The sequence below is a fragment of the Ylistrum balloti genome, unplaced genomic scaffold (genome assembly GCF_031769215.1).
Source record: "Ylistrum balloti isolate Yb309-2 unplaced genomic scaffold, AGI_CSIRO_Ybal_v1 Utg370336, whole genome shotgun sequence".
Taxonomy (NCBI): Eukaryota; Metazoa; Mollusca; class Bivalvia; order Pectinida; family Pectinidae; genus Ylistrum; species Ylistrum balloti.
In genome coordinates this window covers 36,929-61,759 of record NW_026782243.1, presented here as the reverse complement: position 1 = coordinate 61,759, position 24,831 = coordinate 36,929, and the positions used below count along the sequence as shown (strand labels likewise).

The 24,831-nt window shown below is 36.7% G+C and overlaps 1 protein-coding gene across 1 annotated transcript; it reads right to left on the bottom strand.

Moving 5' to 3' along the window:
* Positions 1–7,864: 7,864 nt before the first annotated feature.
* LOC132553568 (uncharacterized) lies at positions 7,865–24,519 on the bottom strand. Its single transcript, XM_060217824.1, has 4 exons — positions 23,296–24,519; positions 21,519–21,691; positions 12,465–12,875; positions 7,865–9,728 (listed from the first exon to the last, which is right to left on the bottom strand). Exons 1-4 carry the CDS (start codon positions 24,483–24,485, stop codon positions 8,014–8,016), a joined length of 3,489 nt encoding a protein of 1,162 aa, XP_060073807.1. The 5' UTR covers positions 24,486–24,519; the 3' UTR covers positions 7,865–8,013.
* Between the last annotated feature and the right edge of the window lie 312 nt (positions 24,520–24,831).

Here is a 24,831-nt window from a genome sequence, read left to right as displayed (position 1 = left end):
AGGGAGTGTACGTACATCTAAGTGATCACGTGAATGGTCAATCGGACAGTCGTGATAAGGCAATCACGACTAACCATTCACGGGTCAAAATTTTGTATATGCCCAAGAAGAATACAATGGAATTTCTCTATAAATAGAATTTAATGACGTATATCTGAATTCTGTGTTATTTTAGTAGGTAAACAATAGTCTTAACATTTATCTTATTTTCAATCTATCATATCACCAGAGACAGAACACCCCTGACACGGACGAAAATGCAAGGAAAACAAGACAGGAGAACTTGCACGTGATATACATAGACCTCCGACAACACGAGTAACAGGTGACAGGACAAAACGCGCTTCCACTAGTGACGTCACCAATACCCGGATGTAAATCAGGGTAATTTGATCGCTTGCTTGATTAACATCTCGAAGCAGGTGTGAATCGGCGCGTTTAGACGGATATATCTCGGAAACGGATGGTCGAATTTCGATGCGGTTTTCGGCATTTTTATTCTTATACAACAACAAATCCATTGAAAATCGAACCAATCAGCATTCAGGTTCCTCTTTAAAATAACACTTAAAGAAAGAAATAGTATAGGCTTTTATTCTGCTATACTATATTATTAAATATAATATGTTTTCCCATTTCAAATGTAATACTGCTAAACCATTTCATCTCATAGTGGATGTTTATCTGTTAATTTTTAAAGTCCTCTTATTCCGAGAATTTGTTTGTCCACGAGTTGTTAAACTTAGTATCAGTAAAGTTACTGAGCTATATAATATTTTTCTGTGAAATCAAGCGTCCAGGAATTGTGATTTTTTTTAGGAAAAACCACAACAATTGAAGCCCCTGAAAATACATGATTTAACAGTAAGTGTGTTCAGGGATGTACAACACATTATTAACGCATGCCATTGCCATGTAATATTGTTAAATTATTGAACAAAACTTTGTTTACACAGACATCTAAAATATTGTTTCATTTTTGCCATTAAAACCGACTTTAAAAAACAAACTTCCACAATATCATCCTGTAAGGCATGACAAGGATATGATGTCCCTTATACACAGGTAAAGCTGATTTGTAGTTTTCACCATCTCAAGGATATCATATATGAAAAATACCCTGTACATCCAGCAATAGGGCTCTACCTGGTGATAACCACCATAGAAATGGTTATTTATAAAATTATGAATCAATGTTATTTCCTTGTGTAATTAGCCCTCCATCGACCCCCCCCCCCTCTCCACACCCTCCATCCCCTCCACTTTGCATAAGAAGTACTATATGGTCTCTCCCTTGGCTTATATCAGGGTAAATACGTACCTGTCTATATAATAACCAACATACTACTCCCCTAGTTTCTTGCTTGTAATACCAGTACATCAGGTTAATGATAGATATATGATTGCCTGCCCTATCATTATATGCCAACGTTTTAATACTATACCACAAATCGGTTACCAGGCAGTTGTCATAAAGTTGCGATTTACAAAGGTATATTGAGTGAAACCAAAAAATTCAGATGTCAAAATTTCCTATTTCTAAAAATTTAGATACATGTATAGAAATGATAGAAAGAAAGAAAACAATGCTTCTGTTTAAATTTTATATATAAGTTCTTTATCAAATTTTTGTTCATGAAACATACTTGTATGATAAAATCTGATCTGTTGGAATGTGACCTGGCTTAAAATACATAAGTGTTTGCTTACAATATTTTAATCACAACACTGTCAAGTGACAAATATTATTAGACCATCAGCTACCTGTTACATGCAGAACAATAAAGTTCCTTTGTAAGAGCAAGATGCATACTATTCAGGAACACCTGGTCTTATTCTCCTTGTGCTTTTCAGGAATCTCTTGTGAACATTTTTCTTTGTTCATACTTTGCTCTTGTTTTATAGAATTTGAGTTTGGATTATGTTTATGTTGACATGTAGGTATTTTCTTGTTACTGTCCTAGTTTTATAGAATTAGAGTTTGGATTATGATTATGTTGACATGTTGGTATGTTCTTGTTACTGTCCTAGTTTTATAGAATTAGAGTTTGGATTATGTCGACATGTTGGTATTTTCTTGTTACTGCCCTAGTTTTATAGAATAAGAGTTTGGATTATAATTATGTCGACATGTTGGTATTTTGTTGTTACTGCCCTAGTTTTATAGAATTAGAGTTTGGATTATGATTATGTTGACATGTTGGTATTTTCTTGTTACTGTCCTAGTTTTATAGAATTAGAGTTTGGATTATGTCGACATGTTGGTATTTTCTTGTTACTGTCCTAGTTTTATAGAATTTGAGTTTGGATTATGATTATGTTGACATGTTGGTATGTTCTTGTTACTGTCCTAGTTTTATAGAATTAGAGTTTGGATTATGATTATGTTGACATGTTGGTATTTTCTTGTTACTGCCCTAGTTTTATAGAATTAGAGTTTGGATTATGATTATGTAGACATGTTGGTATGTTCTTGTTACTGTCCTAGTTTTATAGAATTAGAGTTTGGATTATGATTATGTTGACATGTTGGTATGTTCTTGTTACTGACCTAGTTTTATAGAATTAGAGTTTGGATTATGATTATGTTGACATGTTGGTATGTTCTTGTTACTGACCTAGTTTTATAGAATTAGAGTTAGGATTATGATTATGTTGACATGTTGGTATGTTCTTGTTACTGTCCTAGTTTTATAGAATTAGAGTTTGGATTATGATTATGTTGACATGTTGGTATGTTCTTGTTACTGTCCTAGTTTTATAGAATTAGAGTTTGGATTATGATTATGTAGACATGTTGGTATGTTCTTGTTACTGACCAAGTTTTTAGGGCTTTTCACCATTTGTTGAAAAGACCTATTGTTTTTGTTATGTTTCTTATTATTGTTATGTTTCTTATTATTATTCTTCTTCCAATTTTGTGGGTTCGTAATCTTTTAAATGTAAATATATAGATATACAGTCTATTCACCTATTTGTAGATACGTATATGAAGTTGTCGATGCCGATTTTTTAAGTAGGTCAAAAATCCAATATGGCCGCCATGACGTTATAAGTTAAAAACTTAAAAACGGCAATATCTCGAAAACCGTTGATCATACAGAATTTGTGCAATTATAATATTTTTAGAGAATTTCCTTATCTAAATTTTTGTCATTGACATGTTATAGGGAGAATATGTCGAATAAAAAAGCTCGCTGTTGGGTAAAGTTTTCAAAATTTAACAAATATTTAATTTTTTTTTCAATTTTGAATTTTCTTGAAATTTTCTTCTTCAGATCGATGCAGAACGCCCTTCCGATAAATTTAGTGTTTTCAGTTCTTCTGAAACGTTTACCATTTCCGCTGTACGCCATTTTGAAAATTTCCTTTGATCTTTTAAAAATGCCGACAACTAGGAAAAACTCGTTCAAGAACAATATTGATGGGCTATATTTTATCAACTTGTTACTGAGAAGATTTCCCCAGATGTCTTCTACCATTAAGTGACATATTCAAATTCATCGGAAAAACAAAATGGCCGCCATGACGTCATATCCGATTTTACCTAAAATGCCGCAACTCAAGAACTGTTTTAGCTAGTGACCTCAATTTTAATCATATTATGTAAATTAATAATAAAACAATTTTCACAAGAAAAAAAAAACTGGGATCAAAGGTCAACTTCCGGTCTTCGGTAGGGGTCAAAGTTCAAAAGTGTTATTTTAAGTTACAAACTTTGACAAATTTTTTCTCAAGTTCTGCAAAGCCTTGAGTCTTAATATTTCATGTGTAAGATGTCTGATCAATTATCTATAAGGTTACTTAATATAAATGACCTTGACTCACTTTCAAGGTCACAGGAGTCAATTATGTAAAAATCGTTAAATGGTAATTTCTCCTTTGTTAAGCTGCCCAAAGTCTTCAACTTTGGACATAAATATTCTGTGGACATTTCCTGTCGAGTGATATAAGAGAAACGTACCTCAAATTCAACTTCCGGTTTGCGGTAGGAGGTCAAAGTTGAAAAGTGCTATTAAGGGTACCAATTTTTGAAAAACTTCTTCTCTAGTTCTGGATGGCCTAGAAGGTAACTTGATATAAATTCACATATAAGAAGCATATGTAACAGACAACAAAGTTTGATAATATAAATGACCTTGACCCACTTTCAAGGTCACAGATGTCAATTAACTAAAAATCGATAAATGAAAGTTTCTCAATTTCTAGAAGGCATACAATGATGAAAATTGATTATAAACCTTCTGTGCAGACTTCCTAGTGATTGTCATAAGGAAAACTTACCTCAAAATGTCAACTTCCGGTTTCCCAAAGGGGTCAAAGTTCAAATATACAAAATAGGGTACCAGTGTTCAACAATCTTCTTGTCAAGTTTCACAAGGTCTAGAGAACTAATATTGGGGATATATTGATCATCAGATGTTACATTATAAGGCTTGCAAATATGAATAACCTTGACTGACATTCAAGGTCACAGGGGTCAAATATGTTTGAACCTTTAAAAAGTGTATTTCTTCGTTATTATGAAGTTATATCTCCTTAACGTTTCAAGATTCAAAGTTCATCTTTGGATATGTTGTATGGGCTAACAAACAAGGAACCTTTCTCATATATCGTTATCAGGATAAATGTCAACTTCCGGTCAACTTTGACATGTTGGTATTTTCTTGTTACTGACCTAGTTTTATAGAATTTGAGTTTGGATTATGTTGACATGTTGGTATTTTCTTGTTACTGACCTAGTTTTATAGAATTTGAGTTTGGATTATGATTATGGTGACATGTTGTTATTTCTTATTTATAACCACTATATATAAAATCACAAATTACAATTTAACTTCAAAAATATTTATTTTTTAATGGATATGTATTCAGTTTACAATTACATTAAAAATATAGAACATATGAAAGTGTTTCAAACAAAATATTATGCATTTTTTCAATCTACAACAGCTTGTTGCTTTAATACAAAACAAGAGGCCCAAGGGGCCTTAACGGTCACTTGAGGAATATATGTCAATAACCTGGGGATTTTAAAATGTTGCAAAAATGTAACAACACTTGTGCAGGACCATGTGTAAAACATCTGTACAAAGTTTGAACATGACCCACTCAATGGTTCTTGAGAGGAAGTCCATAATGTCTTAGCCAAACACAGGCCAGGGTGGCCATCTTGGATTTTGAATCGCCCCAAAAAGTTAAAACACTTGCCAGGACCTTGTGTAGAACATTTGTATCAAGTTTCCCCCTTCTGGAGCCCCTATTGGGCCCACACCCTTTTTCTTCGCAAACTTGAAGCGTCTTCCCATGGGGATGCTTTGTGCCAAGTTTGGTCAAAATCCATCTACTGGTTCTTGCGAAGTAGTCATTTAAAGAAGGTTTTTACATATGGCCCCTTTTACACCCCTTATGGGCCCCAAAGAGGACATAATCACTTTTTTCAACATAATTTCATATGTTCTTCTCTAAGGGATGCTTTCTACCAAATTTGGTTGAAATCGGTCAAAGTTGATTTTTTGACCCTTTTGAGTGCCCCCTAGTGGGGCCGTTTTTGACCCAATTTTTTTTCATTCGCAAACTTTGTAGACCATGCCATAAGGACCCTAAATATCAAATATGAACTTAATCTGACTGTTGGTTCATGAGAAGAAGATTTTTAAAGATTTACCTAATTTTACACCCTTTTCCCCCTCCTGGGCCCCTATTGGGGCCAAGCCCTTTTTCTTTGCAAACTAAAAGCGGCTTCCCATGGAGATGCTTTGTGCCAAGTTTGGTCAAAATCTATTCAGTGGTTCTCGAGAAGAAGTCGAATATGTGAAAAGTTAACGACGCACAACGACAGACAAACTATGATGGCAATAGGTCACCATGAGCCTCCGGCTCAGGCGACCTAAAAATGTAATAAGTAATTGTACATGTATACATAGGAATTACCAGATATGACAGTGTATGTATTTCACATCTGTGGGTATCTTCTTTACCAACTAACACACTTTTTGATTCTTCACTTGATAAAAGGTTTGCAGATGTTTTGAAAGTGAAATAATAGTTACTATTGAAAATATTTTCTCTATCTTACTGAATACTGTCTAAAATAATTTCTCATTTGTCTTAATTCTGATTGTCTAGGTATAGCATTTTTTCAGGTAAACATATATGTCAGCAAAGCTATATCAATTATATTGACTGTAAATGCCAAATCAAGACAGTTTTATGGCTGCAGTTTTTAGTTATTTCATGAACACCCTTATTTAGACTAAACAAAATTATTGATTTCCTAATGTAATCAATAATCATTAATCTATAAAACTTTTGGTAAGTGGACAGCAGTCATCATTTCAAAAATTAAATCCTGACGTCACAATGACAAGCAATGGCATATACTACCTGATAAACGCATCTTTTATCTGGTAGATTATACAAGGAAGCATTCATAATGTTAAAGTATACAAGTTGTTGGATATACATACCATATTTACCCTAATTAGCCCACTGTAAGCTTACAACTGTACAAAAAGGCATGCTTAATAAGACTACTTGCAGGGGAAAGTTTCCACATGTACAAAATACTGCAAAATCATAAATTTTCAGGCAGCTTAATTTTCATGGATTTTCAAAAATGACTATTTTATGGATACATATAGCTCAATCACTCTACTAGGCAAATTATTTTGTGGATTAAGAGTAACATCAAACTGATGAAAATGAAACCACCACAAAAATTTATGATTTAACAGTAAGATGAGCTCAGTAGTTTAAAAAATAATTAAAAGAAAACGTAAATTTCAGTCATATGATCTTCTGTGCACATAAATGGAGGCAAGGAAAGGCTAAAAAGCACTGTATTGTATATCATGAAATTAAACTGATTATTTTTTACCATCTGTGATGACCTGTCTTCTTCCCTCAAAAAATGATAATAATAAAAATACATTCAGAAATATCAAAATATACATTGTTTACAGCTTACCGTATGGCCGTTATTTTCATGGGACAATATTTTCACTTTTTGACATGTCCAAAAAAATTTAATCCATGAACTACTGAGACACTTGAGTATTCAATGTCCTTTTAAATCTAGATTAAAAAAACATAAATCATTGTAAAACAGATTGTTTTATATACAAACAGTGAAAATTTTGTGAAAATAACCAGTTATATGGTATTTGTTATCTGATTCAAGCAAATGGAATTGAATTCTTGTTCCTACATAATACTACAGACATACTGATGTCTGCTCAACTTCACAACAAAGACACTTTTGCTGCTGTGTATGTATAAAGCTATGTACCAAACACATTTAGTATATAAGCTTAAGACTAAAATGCTCGACAACCTATCCAGATATTGTTGACAGTGGTTAACCTGTTTAAATAAAGTCAACACTTGTCTACAATAACAGGTGTAAAAAGTATGATTAACACTTATAAGTATGATTAAAACTAAAAGTTAATTGACTTCATGGTAACCGTTATAATACAGCCATTGAGTTAACAACCCGCAAATGGGAAACAAAACAAACAGTTAAATGATGTCTGGGTAAAAAAAGTTTACAGAGATTAACACTTGGTTGGGTGGGTATCAACAGATTTCTCATGAAGACTTCGACTATTCATTATCCATTTCTATGGATAAAATACCTAAATTTTTCATGCAGATCATATCTAGTTTGGTGAACCGACATACATTTGTATATCTAAAGCATTTGTTTGTATGTGTGCATGGATTTGATATCTTGATACAGTTAAGAAAAATTTCAATTTAAAATTTAAATTTTGTTAAAAAAGAAATCATTAATGAAAACAATCTAAATCTGGAAATGACATTTTTGATAAAATACTAAAAATGTGATAATTTTCTCATTTCTTTAAACATTATTTTGTTTTCATTTGCACAAATATCAAAATAAATATTTCCACAGTGAACATATCACTTCCCTACTGTCCTGTTTAATTTACTGTACCATATCAATAACTCGTCCAATGTGAATTAATACTAACAGTTTATACTACATTACAGTTCCTGTGAGTCAGTGTTCACCTCAAATCCAATAGAGTGACATGACTCATTGTCAGAGTCTTGGGAATCAGGCCTGTTGATGATAATGTCCGCGTCCTTGGATTCGAGGCTCTTTGTGGTATTGTTGGAGTCCTTGGATTTGTGCTGGTTTGTGGAGTTAACAAGGGGAGATGACAAAATGTCACTGCTGTGGGTTCTTTTCTGGTTAGATGAATGTTTGACTGGAGAGTTCATAACATGTTTGTGTTTAATGTCGGACAAACTATCCAACATACTATCGATACTAGACATCACATTGTCACCAGTAATCTCTGATGGTAAGGAGTTACCTCCCTTCTTTGTTGTAGACGTCGCTGATGGTAATGCTTTCTGTTTTCCTGAATGTTCTCCCTCTACACAGCCAGAACTACAGGGAGAACAACATGATTGATTCAGAGTAGAAAATGATATGCTGGCCCTCTCTGTGACTGCTGGTATTTCCTCACACAAATTATCGTCCTTTGAAAGAATGGAATCACTACAATCCGAGACATCAGAGTAGACAGACCAGTCTGAGGTGTCCACATGGTCAGTTGTACTGCTTACCGTGGTCACTCCAACATTTGCTGGAACCATGTTTTTGACTTCTTCACACGTTTGGTCCGCAAGATTTTCTGCTGGATTGGACATTGCTTTGGTTTCAAAGGACATTTCTTGAAAATTTAAAGTACTTCTTTCATTGTTTGGGGAATTCTTTTCAATTTCAAAATCTTCATGACAGTTTTCTGGCATTGCTGATGAAGTGAGAGTGTTTTTGGGTTCACCTCTTCCAAGTGATGAGGTGGTTCCAGTTTTTGAAGAGTTCACACCAGTACCTGATGAACGGACACAATCAAGTTGACTATTATTGCACACATTAACTGCCTTGGCAGTTAAAGATTTGTTTTTATCTTCAGCTGAAAGATATTCAGCAATAACATTTTCAAATCCTTCAGTCACGTTTTTGTCTTCTTGTGTTAATTTTACAAGAGCATTGAAAAGGTTCGGTGTGGATTCAGAACCACCATCCCGCGACTCCACACAGTCACCTCCCTTGTTAGTCTGGCTATCTTCTGTCCTTATCTTCTCATCAACCTTCTCATCCGAGAACCTATCTGCCTGTCGTACATCTGTATGTGAAATAGTTTTCTTGTAATATTTTGATGGACTCATAATGCTGAACTTTTTCCTTTTCTTTTCACCAGCACTGCCTGGACGAGTGTTGTCAGATTTTTCCTTTTCACATGGATGATTTTTGGTACTGTTCATAGTTACCCCCTCATGTTTCAACATCAAGGCTAAGTCGATCAGGTCCATTTTACAGATGTCTGTCATAACAATGGAAGGCTGCATGGCCACCAACATGACATTTGTTGTGTCATATTTAGTATGGATTTCCATGTAGTCAGTGTAATTGTCAGGGTGATTTATCTGGATATGTTGCTTAACGCGGAATGATGTCTCAGCCATATAATTACAGTACGCACAAAGGAAAGCTGATCCTTTCTTCTTCGACGTCCCCTCCATGAATCTCCCTAGCTCCTCCTCCACTGGTTTCTGAAGATCCTTTGGAAGCAGACGAGGACACAGCTGATTAAATCCACCATGTGTAACAAGGTGGCGACAATAGATTTCAAGATCTTCCGTATGGAAAGGACACTGATGGCAGAAGTAATGTGTTGGCCCATAATCTGTACAACACAGGAAACATTGAAAGTCATGATTGCTTTAGATCATATGTCTTTTCATAAGAGTGTCATTTTATTCATAACCATATATTTATGTAATTTGGTTATATTGGTATTTATCAGATAAAAATGTTCTGACTTTTTGTACATTTTGTGCCTTGATCTTTTAGAAAATTAATTATTTCTTTGGCTAATATAATGTCTATCATTGATTGGGTATCAAATTTAGCAATTTTTCAATAACGCTGTCACATTTTTCACTTGATTTCTAGGATTTGAGGTATTCAACTTATCAACATCAGTATGTTTATTAGAAAACAGTCCTACTGATCATCAACTATTCATAACTCATTACAATTTAAGATACTTTTTACTAACCTACCTGTATGGTGTTTATCTGCTTTGTTTTGTCTATCAGCCTATTTCTATGTTCCTTAACCAATCTTGATCACAAATCTCATAATTTCCTGCCTACCTTTATCCCTATATCATATCTACCTGTCCCTTAATTACCTATCTATATCATTTTACCTGTCTTTAAATGACCTAACAACCTATATTTCTCTGTCTAAAAATAACATGACCATACTTATTTCATATTCACCTTCTCTAAATCAATTGACTACATTTATCTCTATTTTCCATTGACTTATATCTAACACACCTGGCTACATTTATCTCTATTTTCCATTGACTTATATCTAAAACACCTGGTTACATTTATCTCTATTTTCCATTGACTTATATCTAAAACACCAGACTACATTTATCTCTATTTTCCATTGACTTATATCTAAAACACCTGGCTACATTTATCTCTATTTTCCATTGACTTATATCTAAAACACCTGGCTACATTTATCTCTATTTTCCATTGACTTATATCTAAAACACCAGACTACATTTATCTCTATTTTCCATTGACTTATATCTAAAACACCTGGCTACATTTATCTCTATTTTCCATTGACTTATATCTAAAACACCAGACTACATTTATCTCTATTTTCCATTGACTTATATCTAAAACACCTGGCTACATATCTCTATTTTCCATTGACTTATATCTAAAACACCAGACTACATTTATCTCTATTTTCCATTGACTTATATCTAAAACACCAGACTACATTTATCTCTATTTTCCATTGACTTATATCTAAAACACCAGACTACATTTATCTCTATTTTCCATTGACTTATATCTAAAACACCTGGCTACATTTATCTCTATTTTCCATTGACTTATATCTAAAACACCTGGCTACATTTATCTCTATTTTCCATTGACTTATATCTAACACACCTGGCTACATTTATCTCTATTTTCCATTGACTTATATCTAACACACCTGGCTACATTTATCTGTTATCCATTTACTTATATCTAAAACACCTGGCTACATTTATCTGTTATCCATTTACTTATATCTAAAACACCTGGCTACATTTATCTCTATTTTCCATTGACTTATATCTAACACACCTGGCTACATTTATCTGTTATCCATTTACTTATATCTAAAACACCTGGCTACATTTATCTCTATTTTCCATTGACTTATATCTAACACACCTGGTTACATTTATCTCTATTTTCCATTGACTTATATCTAACACACCTGGCTACATTTATCTGTTATCCATTTACTTATATCTAAAACACCTGGCTACATTTATCTCTATTTTCCATTGACTTATATCTAAAACACCTGGCTACATTTATCTGTTATCCATTTACTTATATCTAAAACACCTGGCTACATTTATCTCTATTTTCCATTGACTTATATCTAACACACCTGGTTACATTTATCTCTATTTTCCATTTACTTATATCTAACACACCTGGCTACATTTATCTCTATTTTCCATTGACTTATATCTAAAACACCTGGCTACATTTATCTCTATTTTCCATTGACTTATATCTAAAACACCTGGCTACATTTATCTCTATTTTCCATTGACTTATATCTAAAACACCTGGCTACATATATGTCTATTTTCCATTGGCTATATATACCTCTTCTTTCTACTTACCTGTATGTTAATTACCTGAGTATATATACCTCTCCTTTCTACTTACCTGTATGTTAATTACCTGAGTATATATACCTCTCCTTTCTACTTACCTATACCTTAATTACCTGAGTATATATACCTCTCCTTTCTACTTACCTGTATGTTTATTACCTGAGTATATATACCTCTCCTTTCTACTTACCCATATCTTAATTACCTGAGTATATATACCTCTCCTTTCTACTTACCTGTATGTTTATTACCTGAGTATATATACCTCTCCTTTCTACTTACCCATATCTTAATTACCTGAGTATATATACCTCTCCTTTCTACTTACCTGTATGTTTATTACCTGACTATATACACCTCTCCTTTCTACTTACCCATATCTTAATTACCTGAGTATATATACCTCTCCTTTCTACTTACCCATATCTTAATTACCTGAGTATATATACCTCTCCTTTCTACTTACCTGTATGTTTATTACCTGACTATATACACTTCTCCTTTCTACTTACCTGTACCTTATTTACTTGGCTATTTACATCTCTATTTTCTACTCACCTGTCACATAATTAGCTGGCTACCTATATTTCAGTTTTCTATTGATCTGTCGTGCAATTACCCAACTTTCTACATAAACTAACATTTACCTGCCTCTTAAGTTTTCTAACTATATCTATTTTTCGTATGTACCAATTTCATCACCTGTGCAATCAGATAAAATTTGATGTCGCTTTCTCCGTGGAGGAGTCGCAACACCCTCCTCATCATCCTCTTCCTTATATTTTTCATCGGTGTCTTGTACAGAATTTGAATCTTCTATATCTTCTTCACTCTCGTCATCCTCTTCCTCATCGCTATCTGAAGAGGAGGTAAGTGATGCTTTCTTAGATGAAGTTGACATCTTTCGTTTCAGACATTTCCTTCTAGAAACATTTTCGTCTTCCTCCTCAGAATCTGATGGAATTCTATCCCTTTTCCTTGCTGCACCTGCTGTAACTTTTGCTTTTTTGCTTGGTTGAACGATGTCTGAATCTGACGATTCCAAGATGTTGTCAGGAATTCCCGATACTTTAGCAGATTTACGCCTCTTACATGGAACTCTTGCTTCTTCACCTGATAAAAAACACAATTTATGAGATTATTTCTTGACTAAACAAACGGTGTCTATATTATCTTCCAAAAAACCAGACAGATTATTTACTGAAAATTAAGGATGCTGAATTACTTATCTGGAACAAAGGTGGCTAGATTATTAACAAAGATGAGGAAAAACTAGATTATCTGCTAGAAATGAGGGTGACAATGTTATCTACTACAAAATAGGCCTAAGTGATTGTCTCCTGGGAATGACGGTGACAATGTCATCTACTACAATATAGGCCTAAGTGATTGTCTCCTGGGAATGACGGTGACAATGTTATCTACTACAATATAGGCCTAAGTGATTTTCTCCTGGGAATGACGGTGACAATGTTATCTACTACAATATAGGCCTAAGTGATTTTCTCCTGGGAATGACGGTGACAATGTTATCTACTACAATATAGGCCTAAGTGATTGTCTCCTGGGAATGACGGTGACAATGTTATCTACTAAAATATAGGCCTAAGTGATTGTCTCCTGGGAATGACGGTGACAATGTTATCTACTACAATATAGGCCTAAGTGATTGTCTCCTGGGAATGACGGTGACAATGTTTTCTACTACAATATAGGCCTAAGTGATTGTCTCCTGGGAATGACGGTGACAATGTTATCTACTAAAATATAGGCCTAAGTGATTGTCTCCTGGGAATGACGGTGACAATGTTATCTACTACAATATAGGCCTAAGTGATTGTCTCCTGGGAATGACGGTGACAATGTTATCTACTAAAATATAGGCCTAAGTGATTGTCTCCTGGGAATGACGGTGACAATGTTATCTACTACAATATAGGCCTAAGTGATTGTCTCCTGGGAATGACGGTGACAATGTTATCTACTACAATATAGGCCTAAGTGATTGTCTCCTGGAAATGATGGTGACAATGTTATCTACTACAATATAGGCCTAAGTGATTGTCTCCTGGGAATGACGGTGACAATGTTATCTACTAAAATATAGGCCTAAGTGATTGTCTCCTGGGAATGACGGTGACAATGTTATCTACTACAATATAGGCCTAAGTGATTGTCTCCTGGGAATGACGGTGACAATGTTATCTACTAAAATATAGGCCTAAGTGATTTTCTCCTGGGAATGACGGTGACAATGTTATCTACTAAAATATAGGCCTAAGAGATTTTCTCCTGGGAATGACGGTGACAATGTTATCTACTACAATATAGGCCTAAGTGATTGTCTCCTGGGAATGAAGCTTATGGATTATCTAAAACAGAACGAGTGTCATTTGTCTGTTAGGATATTTGGATTAAGTACATTGGCCTATCTACTATGATAAGGATTACATTATCCACCAGGAGTGAGGATTGTCTGTTAGGATATTTGGATTAAGTACATTGGCCTATCTACTATGATAAGGATTACATTATCCACCAGGAGTGAGGATTGTCTGTTAGGATATTTGGATTAAGTACATTGGCCTATCTACTATGATAAGGATTACATTATCCACCAGGAGTGAGGATTGTCTGTTAGGATATTTGGATTAAGTACATTGGCCTATCTACTATGATAAGGATTACATTATCCACCAGGAGTGAGGATTGTCTGTTAGGATATTTGGATTAAGTACATTGGCCTATCTACTATGATAAGGATTACATTATCCACCAGGAGTGAGGATTGTCTGTTAGGATATTTGGATTAAGTACATTGGCCTATCTACTATGATAAGGATTACATTATCCACCAGGAGTGAGGATTGTCTGTTAGGATATTTGGATTAAGTACATTGGCCTATCTACTATGATAAGGATTACATTATCCACCAGGAGTGAGGATTGTCTGTTAGGATATTTGGATTAAGTACATTGGCCTATCTACTATGATAAGGATTACATTATCCACCAGGAGTGAAAATTGTCTGTTAGGATATTTGGATTAAGTACATTGGCCTATCTACTATGATAAGGATTACATTATCCACCAGGAGTGAGGATTGTCTGTTAGGATATTTGGATTAAGTACATTGGCCTATCTACTATGATAAGGATTACATTATCCACCAGGAGTGAGGATTGTCTGTTAGGATATTTGGATTAAGTACATTGGCCTATCTACTATGATAAGGATTACATTATCCACCAGGAGTGAGGATTGTCTGTTAGGATATTTGGATTAAGTACATTGGCCTATCTACTATGATAAGGATTACATTATCCACCAGGAGTGAGGATTGTCTGTTAGGATATTTGGATTAAGTACATTGGCCTATCTACTATGATAAGGATTACATTATCCACCAGGAGTGAGGATTGTCTGTTAGGATATTTGGATTAAGTACATTGGCCTATCTACTATGATAAGGATTACATTATTCACCAGGAGTGAGGATTGTCTGTTAGGATGTCTGGATTAAGTACATGTAGTTGGAAGGAGCTCAAGGATTTATTTGCTTGTTTCTATGGTTATAAGGGTAAAACCAAAATCACATGAAAATTTAAAACAGCAATATGTTAAAAAACAGGTATGTTGCTGGATGTAACAAAAATGATTAATTATAAATTATAACTCACACATATGGTTCATATTTTGTTAAAGAAGCCAATCTCTTTAATTTGATATAATATGTTCCAAGTCAATGGAAGTGCTTTGTATAAATTTTGTAAAAAAAATCTTAGAAGTCAATTAAAAGATGTTCCACTGTTAGCATGGAATAACAAACCAGTGGGTCATTATCCAGCAGAATAAAGGTTAATCTGCTGGGAAGGTAGATACACCATCTGAGGGAAGGGAGAATATACTATCTGCTGGGAAGGGAGATAACCATCTGTGGGAAGGGAGAATATACTATCTGCTGGGAAGGGAGATAACCATCTGTGGGAAGGGAGAATATACTATCTGCTGGGAAGGTAGATACACCATCTGTGGGAAGGGAGAATATACTATCTGCTGGGAAGGTAGATACACAATCTGTGGGAAGGGAGAATATACTATCTGCTGGGAAGGTAGATACACAATCTGTGGGAAGGGAGAATATACTATCTGCTGGGAAGGTAGATACACAATCTGTGGGAAGGGAGAATATACTATCTGCTGGGAAGGTAGATACACAATCTGTGGGAAGGGAGAATATACTATCTGCTGGGAAGGGAGATAACCATCTGTGGGAAGGTAGATAACCATCTGTGGGAAGGTAGATACACTATCTGTGGGAAGGTAGATTCACTATCTGCTGGGAAGGTAGATACACTATCTGCTGGGAAGGTAGATACACTATCTGCTGGGAAGGTAGAATATACTATCTGCTGGGAAGGTAGATACACTATCTGCTGGGAAGGGTGTTACACTATCTGCTGGGAAGGTAGATACACTATCTGCTAGGAAGGGAGTTACACTATCTGCTGGGAAGGTAGATGCACTATCTGCTGGGAAGGAAGTTACACCATCTGAGGAAAGGGAGATACACTATCTGCTGGGAAGGGAGTTACACTATCTGCTGGGAAAGTAGATACATTATCTGCTGGGAAGGTAGATACACTATTTGCAGGGAAAGGGATACACTATCTACTGGGAAGGGAGATACACTATCTGCTGGGAAGGTAGATACACTATCTGCTGGGAAGGTAGATACACTATCTGCTGGGAAGGGAGTTACACTATCTGCTGGGAAAGTAGATACACTATCTGCTGGGAAGGTAGATACACTATCTGCGGGGAAAGGGATACACTATCTACTGGGAAGGGAGATACACTATCTGCTGGGAAGGTAAATACACTATCTGCTGGGAAGGTAGATACACTATCTGCTGGGAAGGGAGATACACTATCTGCTGGGAAGGTAGATACACTATCTGCTGGGAAAGGAGATACACTATCTGCTGGGAAGGATACACTATCTGGTGGGTAGATACACTATCTGCTGGGAGATGCACTATCTTGTGGGTAGGGAGATACACTATCTTGTGGGTAGGGAGATACACTATCTGGTGGGAAGATACATTATCTGGTGGGAAGGGAGATACACTATCTGCTTGGAAGGTAGATACACTATCTGGTGGGAAGGGAGATACACTAAAGGGAGATAAACTATCTGCTGGGAAGGGAGATACACTATCTGGTAGGAAGGGAGATACACATCTGGTATCACTATCCGGTGGGAAGGGAGATACACTATCTGGTGGGAAGGGAGTTACACTATCTGCCGGGAAGGGAGATACACTATCTGGTGGGAAGGTAGAAACACTATCTGCCGGGAAGGGAGATACACTATCTGGTGGGTAGAAACACTATCTGCTGGGAAGGTAGATACACTATCTGCTGGAAAGGGAAGGAAGATGCTGGGAAGGGAGTTACACTATCTGCTGGGAAAGTAGATACACTATCTGCTGGGGAGGTAGATACACTATCTGCTGGGAAAGGAGATACACTATCTTGTGGGTAGGGAGATACACTATCTTGTGGGAAGGGAGATACACTATCTGGTGGGTAGGGAGATACATTATCTGGTGGGAAGGGAGATACACTATCTGCTTGGAAGGTAGATACACTATCTGGTGGGTAGGGAGATACACTATCTTGTGGGAAGGGAGATACACTATCTGGTGGGAAGGGAGATAAACTATCTGCTGGGAAGGGAGATACACTATCTGGTAGGAAGGGAGATACACTATCTGGTAGGAAGGGAGATACACTATCCGGTGGGAAGGGAGATACACTATCTGGTGGGAAGGGAGTTACACTATCTGCCGGGAAGGGAGATACACTATCTGGTGGGAAGGTAGAAACACTATCTGCCGGGAAGGGAGATACACTATCTGGTGGGAAGGTAGAAACACTATCTGCTGGGAAGGTAGATACACTATCTGCTGGAAAGGGAAGGAAGATACACTATCTGCTGGGAAGGGAGTTACACTATCTGCTGGGAAAGTAGATACACTATCTGCTGGGGAGGTAGATACACTATCTGCTGGGAAAGGAGATACACTATCTGCGGCGAAAGGGATACACTATCTACTGGGAAGGGAGATACACTATCTGCTGGGAAGGTAGATACACTATCTGCTGGGAAGGTAGATACACCATCTGCTGGGAAGGGAGATACACTATCTGCTGGGAAGGTAGATACACTATCTGGTGAGTAGGGAGATACACTATCTGGTGGGAAGGGAGATACACTATCTTGTGGGTAGGGAGATACACTATCTGGTGGGAAGGGAGATACACTATCTGGTGGGTAGGAAGATACACTATCTTGTGGGTAGGGAGATACACTATCTTGTGGGAAGGGAGATACACTATCTGCTGGGAAGGGAGATACACTATCTTGTGGGTAGGGAGATACACTATCTTGTGGGAAGGGAGAATATACTATCTGCTGGGAAGGTAGATACACAATCTGTGGGAAGGGAGAATATACTATCTGCTGGGAAGGTAGATACACAATCTGTGGGAAGGGAGAATATACTATCTGCTGGGAAGGTAGATACACAATCTGTGGGAAGGGAGAATATACTATCTGCTGGGAAGGTAGATATACAATCTGTGGGAAGGGAGAATATACTATCTGCTGGGAAGGGAGATAACCATCTGTGGGAAGGTAGATAACCATCTGTGGGAAGGTAGATACACTATCTGTGGGAAGGTAGATTCACTATCTGCTGGGAAGGTAGATACACTATCTGCTGGGAAGGTAGAATATACTATCTGCTGGGAAGGTAGATACACTATCTGCTGGGAAGGGTGTTACACTATCTGCTGGGAAGGTAGATACACTATCTGCTAGGAAGGGAGTTACACTATCTGCTGGGAAGGTAGATGCACTATCTGCTGGGAAGGAAGTTACACCATCTGAGGAAAGGGAGATACACTATCTGCTGGGAAGGGAGTTACACTATCTGCTGGGAAAGTAGATACATTATCTGCTGGGAAGGTAGATACACTATTTGCAGGGAAAGGGATACACTATCTACTGGGAAGGGAGATACACTATCTGCTGGGAAGGTAGATACACTATCTGCTGGGAAGGTAGATACACTATCTGCTGGGAAGGGAGTTACACTATCTGCTGGGAAAGTAGATACACTATCTGCTGGGAAGGTAGATACACTATCTGCGGGGAAAGGGATACACTATCTACTGGGAAGGGAGATACACTATCTGCTGGGAAGGTAAATACACTATCTGCTGGGAAGGTAGATACACTATCTGCTGGGAAGGGAGATACACTATCTGCTGGGAAGGTAGATACACTATCTGGTGGGAAAGGAGATACACTATCTGCTCGGAAGGTAGATACACTATCTGGTGGGTAGGGAGATACACTATCTGGTGGGAAGGGAGATGCACTATCTTGTGGGTAGGGAGATACACTATCTTGTGGGAAGGGAGATACACTATCTGGTGGGTAGGGAGATACATTATCTGGTGGGAAGGGAGATACACTATCTGCTTGGAAGGTAGATACACTATCTGGTGGGTAGGGAGATACACTATCTTGTGGGAAGGGAGATACACTATCTGGTGGGAAGGGAGATAAACTATCTGCTGGGAAGGGAGATACACTATCTGGTAGGAAGGGAGATACACTATCTGGTAGGAAGGGAGATACACTATCCGGTGGGAAGGGAGATACACTATCTGGTGGGAAGGGAGTTACACTATCTGCCGGGAAGGGAGATACACTATCTGGTGGGAAGGTAGAAACACTATCTGCCGGGAAGGGAGATACACTATCTGGTGGGAAGGTAGAAACACTATCTGCTGGGAAGGTAGATACACTATCTGCTGGAAAGGGAAGGAAGATACACTATCTGCTGGGAAGGGAGTTACACTATCTGCTGGGAAAGATACATATCTGCTGGGGAGGTAGATACTATCTGCTGGGATACACTATCTACTGAAGGTAAGGTATACACTATCTGCTGGGAAGGTAGATACACTATCTGCTGGGAAGGGAGATACACTATCTGCTGGGAAGGGAGATACACTATCTTGTGGGTAGGGAGATACACTATCTTGTGGGAAGGGAGATACACTATCTGGTGGGTAGGGAGATACACTATCTGGTGGGAAGGGAGATACACTATCTGGTAGGAAGGGAGATACACTATCTGGTGGGAAGGTAGATACACTATCCGGTGGGAAGGGAGATACACTATCTGCTGGGAAGGGAGTTACACTATCTGCCGGGAAGGGAGATACACTATCTGGTGGGAAGGTAGATACACTATCTGCTGGGAAGGTAGATACACTATCTGCTAGAAAGGGAAGGAAGATACACTATCTGCTGGGAAGGGAGATACACTATCTGGTGGGTAGGGAGATACACTATCTGGTGGGTAGGGAAATACACTATCTGGTGGGTAGGGAGATACACTATCTGGTGGGTAGGGAGATACACTATCTGGTGGGTGGGGAAATACACTATCTGCTGGGAAGGAAGTTACACTATCTGCTGGGAAGGGAGATACACATCTGGTAGGAAGGTAGATACACTATCTGGTGGGAAGGCAGATACACTATCTGGTTGGAAGAGAGATACACTATCTGCTGGGAAGGAAGTTACACCATCTGGTGGAAAGGTAGATACACTATCTGGTGGGAAGGAAGATACACTATCTGATGGGAAGATAGATACACTATCTGCTTGTAAGGGAGATACACTATCTGGTGGGAAGAGAGGTACACTATCTGCTCGGAAGGTAGATACACTATCTGCCGGGAAGGGAGATAGTTGGATAGTGAGAATAATACCAAAATGACTATCACAATAGCTGTATCATTGGTTGACAGAAGAGAGAGACATCTGCTATTGATATAGAGGGTTCCAATACCCTGGTAAAACATAATCTATGTACAAGTGGGGAGGGTATATTAGGTTTGGCTTTTTAATCTTTCTTGGCAACCATCATTGTTTGGTCTTCATTTGTTCTTTAAAAACAGGAATCTTTTCCTTTCTTTTCTATTCTTTCATTTATTTTGCTTTAAATTTGCTCTTAAACATATCTGGAAATTCCTTTTACAAAAAAAAAGATAATCATCTTTATTTGTCAAATCCAAGATGGTCACCTCCTTGTCATTTCGTTTTCAGATCAGCCCCTTATTCAATTGGGCACATAAAGGGACCAAGGGGAAGTTACACAAGAAACATATGATTACTGTAGAAAGATTCACCCAGTATTTCTCAGGAAATAGCAATGAAAAACTTTCATATGCAAAATCCAAGATGGCTGCCTGTTTGCCATTTTGTCATTGTGATTACTCCCAAATTCAAAAGGCACAACTAGGGACAAAGGGAAACCTTGATATGAAATTTGAGAAAGATAGATCCAGTATTATACAAATTGTTTACAAATGGACGACCGACCAGGGATATAGGGGAATTTGAATAGCCAACCATTTCTAAAGGTTGAATTTACTAAAGAGCGAAAATAACATTTCTATGCAAGGGTGAAAAACATCATTGCCAAAGATTTCTTTGTATGTATATGCATATATATGTATGTGTGTGTGGGTGTATACCAAATCTAACCACAATAAAACACAACAGCTGATCTGAAAATTTCTACATATGTTACCTAATTGCACAGAACCACTGCAAATACAGCATTTAAATAAAAGATTACAGTAAATATTCTGAATGTAAGTACCGGAATACACATCTGTGTCTGAGGAATCTGGCTGTGATGCAGAATTTGGCTCCTTCTTCTGGCCTGACGTTGACTTCATCCAACGCTTCCAATTTGTATCCATCAGGTTAATGACAGGGGTGCTAGCATTTTCTGTGGGATGGACTTCTGCTATGTGCTCAATCACCAAAAACCTAAATGGAAAGTAATCAATTGAAAAACATCAAAACATAAAAAGGAGATATTGTATATTTGCATCAATATATGTATCAATTATTGAAATAAACCAAAGGACGCACGGCCTGTAGGTACACATACATAATCATCTACAATATACAAGTGTCAGAATGGAGGATGGATATAATAACATACACAATTAAATTGACAATTTAATGTTAACAATATTATCTACTGGAAACATTCACCATTTTGATCATCTAATACATCTACTATTTGTGTATTTGTAACATTTCTTAAATCCATGGCTGACTTCAGAAATCTACATATATTGAGTTGTTGTTTATAGTTTTCCTCTGTTAGTAACTTAATAAGTTTGTACACTGATGGGTGATTATAAAAATCTCTTTTTTTAGAGTAGTTTGCATATTTTGCTGTGTTTATCGCCTGTGACCAGCCAGTGTTCTTTTGAGACGGGTGACCTAGTAATAGTTAGTGACTGCCTCACTGAACAACATATGGGAGGACCATCTAATGTCATCGAGGGCAATAAGGGCTAAGCACAACAGCACAGACTAGACATTTCTTAACTTCCTGAGAAACACACAATCAACCTTGGGTACTGAACTAAACACCTCAGACCTTCTGAAGTTACGGAGGTCAACGCTCCATTTGACTGAAATATTGTGACCTCTTGAAAAAAATATCTTGTATAAGTAAAAGTAATAAATATCACAAAAAATGACACAATGGGCAATATTCATATTCTAAATGGGCAGTCATACCAACAGTTTATTTTTCCTAATTTTTAAAAAATTAAAAAATGACACAATGGGCAATATTCATATTCTAAATGGGCAGTCATACCAACAGTTTATTTTTCCTAATTTTTAAAAAATTAAAAAATGACACAATGGGCAATATTCATATTCTAAATGAGCAGCCATACCAACAGTTAATTTTTCCTAATTTTTAAACAATTCAAAAATGACACAATGGGCAATATTCATATTCTAAATGGGCAGTCATACCAACAGTTTATTTTTCCTAATTTTTAAAAAATTAAAAAATGACACAATGGGCAATATTCATATTCTAAATGGGCAGTCATACCAACAGTTTATTTTTCCTAATTTTTAAAAAATTAAAAAATGACACAATGGGCAATATTCATATTCTAAATGAGCAGCCATACCAACAGTTAATTTTTCCTAATTTTTAAACAATTAAAAAATGACACAATGGGCAATATTCATATTCTAAATGGGCAGTCATACCAACAGTTTATTTTTCCTAATTTTAACAAATTAAAAAATGACACAATGGGCAATATTCATATTCTAAATGGGCAGTCATACCAACAGTTTATTTTTCCTAATTTTTAAAAAATTAAAAAATGACACAATGGGCAATATTCATATTCTAAATGAGCAGTCATACCAACAATTAATTTTTCCTAATTTCTAAAAATTTAAAGCAAGTAAAGTGCTGTTAGTGTGAAATTGAGGACTTATGAAGCAACTATGAAATCTCACACTTTAAAAAGAGTGGATTTACCTATTGAGTGTAAGGGAAAAAAGGGACTACATTTGGACTATCTTGCTACTTATATTTCACTTACCTTGGATAACCTGTGTGGTTACAGAAAGGACATTTGTAGAACTGTGGAAGGTGCTTGTACACATGAAAGGTCATTTCCTGCTTTTTATTCGATTCAAATGGACATTCAATACACTTAAAGACAGTTCGTTTCCCACCAAATTCTTTGTAAAGACGCTTTGGTCCATTCCTTACTTTCTTGAAATCCTCTACTGTAAAAGTCTTGTTGACGAAGTAATGTGGATTTCCTGTCCTTAGGCACCTGGCAATTTTCTCTTCAGTGGCAGCAATGCGTTTGACTGTGAAATTGACCTTTTGGTCTGGACCATGTAATCTAGTGTGGTGCATTTTAACATGCTGTTCCATATGAAAGAGCATTCCACAAATCCCACATTTGAATGGTTTGTAGTTAAGATGCTTTTGAATATGCACATGCATGACATCATACTTTTGGTTAACAAATCCACATCCCTTTACTGCTACACATTTGTAGTGATCCGTTGTGTCAATATTCCTAGCTGAATAGGATGCTTTAGACAGTTTTTCTGAAGCCGAGGTCTTTTTCTCTTTGTCTGAAGGGGCACTTTCAGATTTCTTTCTATCTTTTCTCTTTAATCTTTTGGGAGCATCACGCCATCCAAAGAGACGGTTTGTAGTTGTAATGCTTTTGTTCAGTATTGCATTCTTTCTGTTAAACAAGCAGGTAAACTTGTATGCTATCTTGCTATGTTTGTCTGTCTTTGGTATATGATAAAATTTCAGATTCATTTTCTTGTGAACATCAATTATATGATACATCATGTGCCTTACAGATACTGTTGCAAACTTTTTACAGAAAAAGCAACAGATAGACTTTGTGGAATGTTTGTTGTTACAATGTAGCTGGCAGGCGAAACAACCTTTGCTTTCTATCCCACATTCTCCACAGACAATCTCTCTCATGTCAGATGCCTTTGAGAACGTCAAATTATCGGGTATTTTTTCCTGTTTTTTGCTGAGTGCCTTGTCCTCCTCTTTACCAGGAGATGTTTCCTCCTTTTTATCGACTACTTTGTTCTCAGTTTTGCTCGGTGTTCGTTCATCCTTTCGGCGAAGTGGTCTTTCACCTTTCGGGCGATGCAATAAGTTTCCTTTGACAACACACTTTTCAAGCTTCAATTTCTTAGTGTTAATTTCTGTGGGACTTTTCTTAACTGAATGTACTTTCTGCATGTGCTTGATGCACTTCTGACGATCCAAGAACACACTTGCGCAATATCTAGATGAACAAAGGAACCATGGCTTGTCACATTTTGAGTCCGTTCTGAGATGCTTCATAAAAGGTGTTCTCAGTCTAAAGTCCTTCTTACAAACCAGACAGGTAAAGCCTTCCTTAATATCAGCGTTGTGGACCTCTAGACCATGCCGGTAAAGATTTGACTTACACTGAAGGACAGCTGTACACAAAGGACACTTGTACTGTCCTTTAGAGTTGACCTTGACGTCACAAGTGTAGAGCACAACCTTTTGTTTGCCTTTTTCATCATCATCTATTTCAGTACCATCATTCTCATCATCA

What these genes read in the sequence shown, in the direction of transcription:
- LOC132553568 (XM_060217824.1), bottom strand. Translation starts at nt 24,485, where the DNA reads ATGCAGAAAGTACATTCAGTTAAGAAAAGTCCCACAGAAATTAACACT. An exon ending in AGACACAGATGTGTATTCCG is followed by an intron (nt 12,876 to 21,518) that starts GTACTTACATTC and finishes GTTTTTTATCAG; the next exon opens with GTGAAGAAGCAAGAGTTCCA. An exon ending in AATTTTATCTGATTGCACAG is followed by an intron (nt 9,729 to 12,464) that starts GTGATGAAATTG and finishes TGTGTTGTACAG; the next exon opens with ATTATGGGCCAACACATTAC.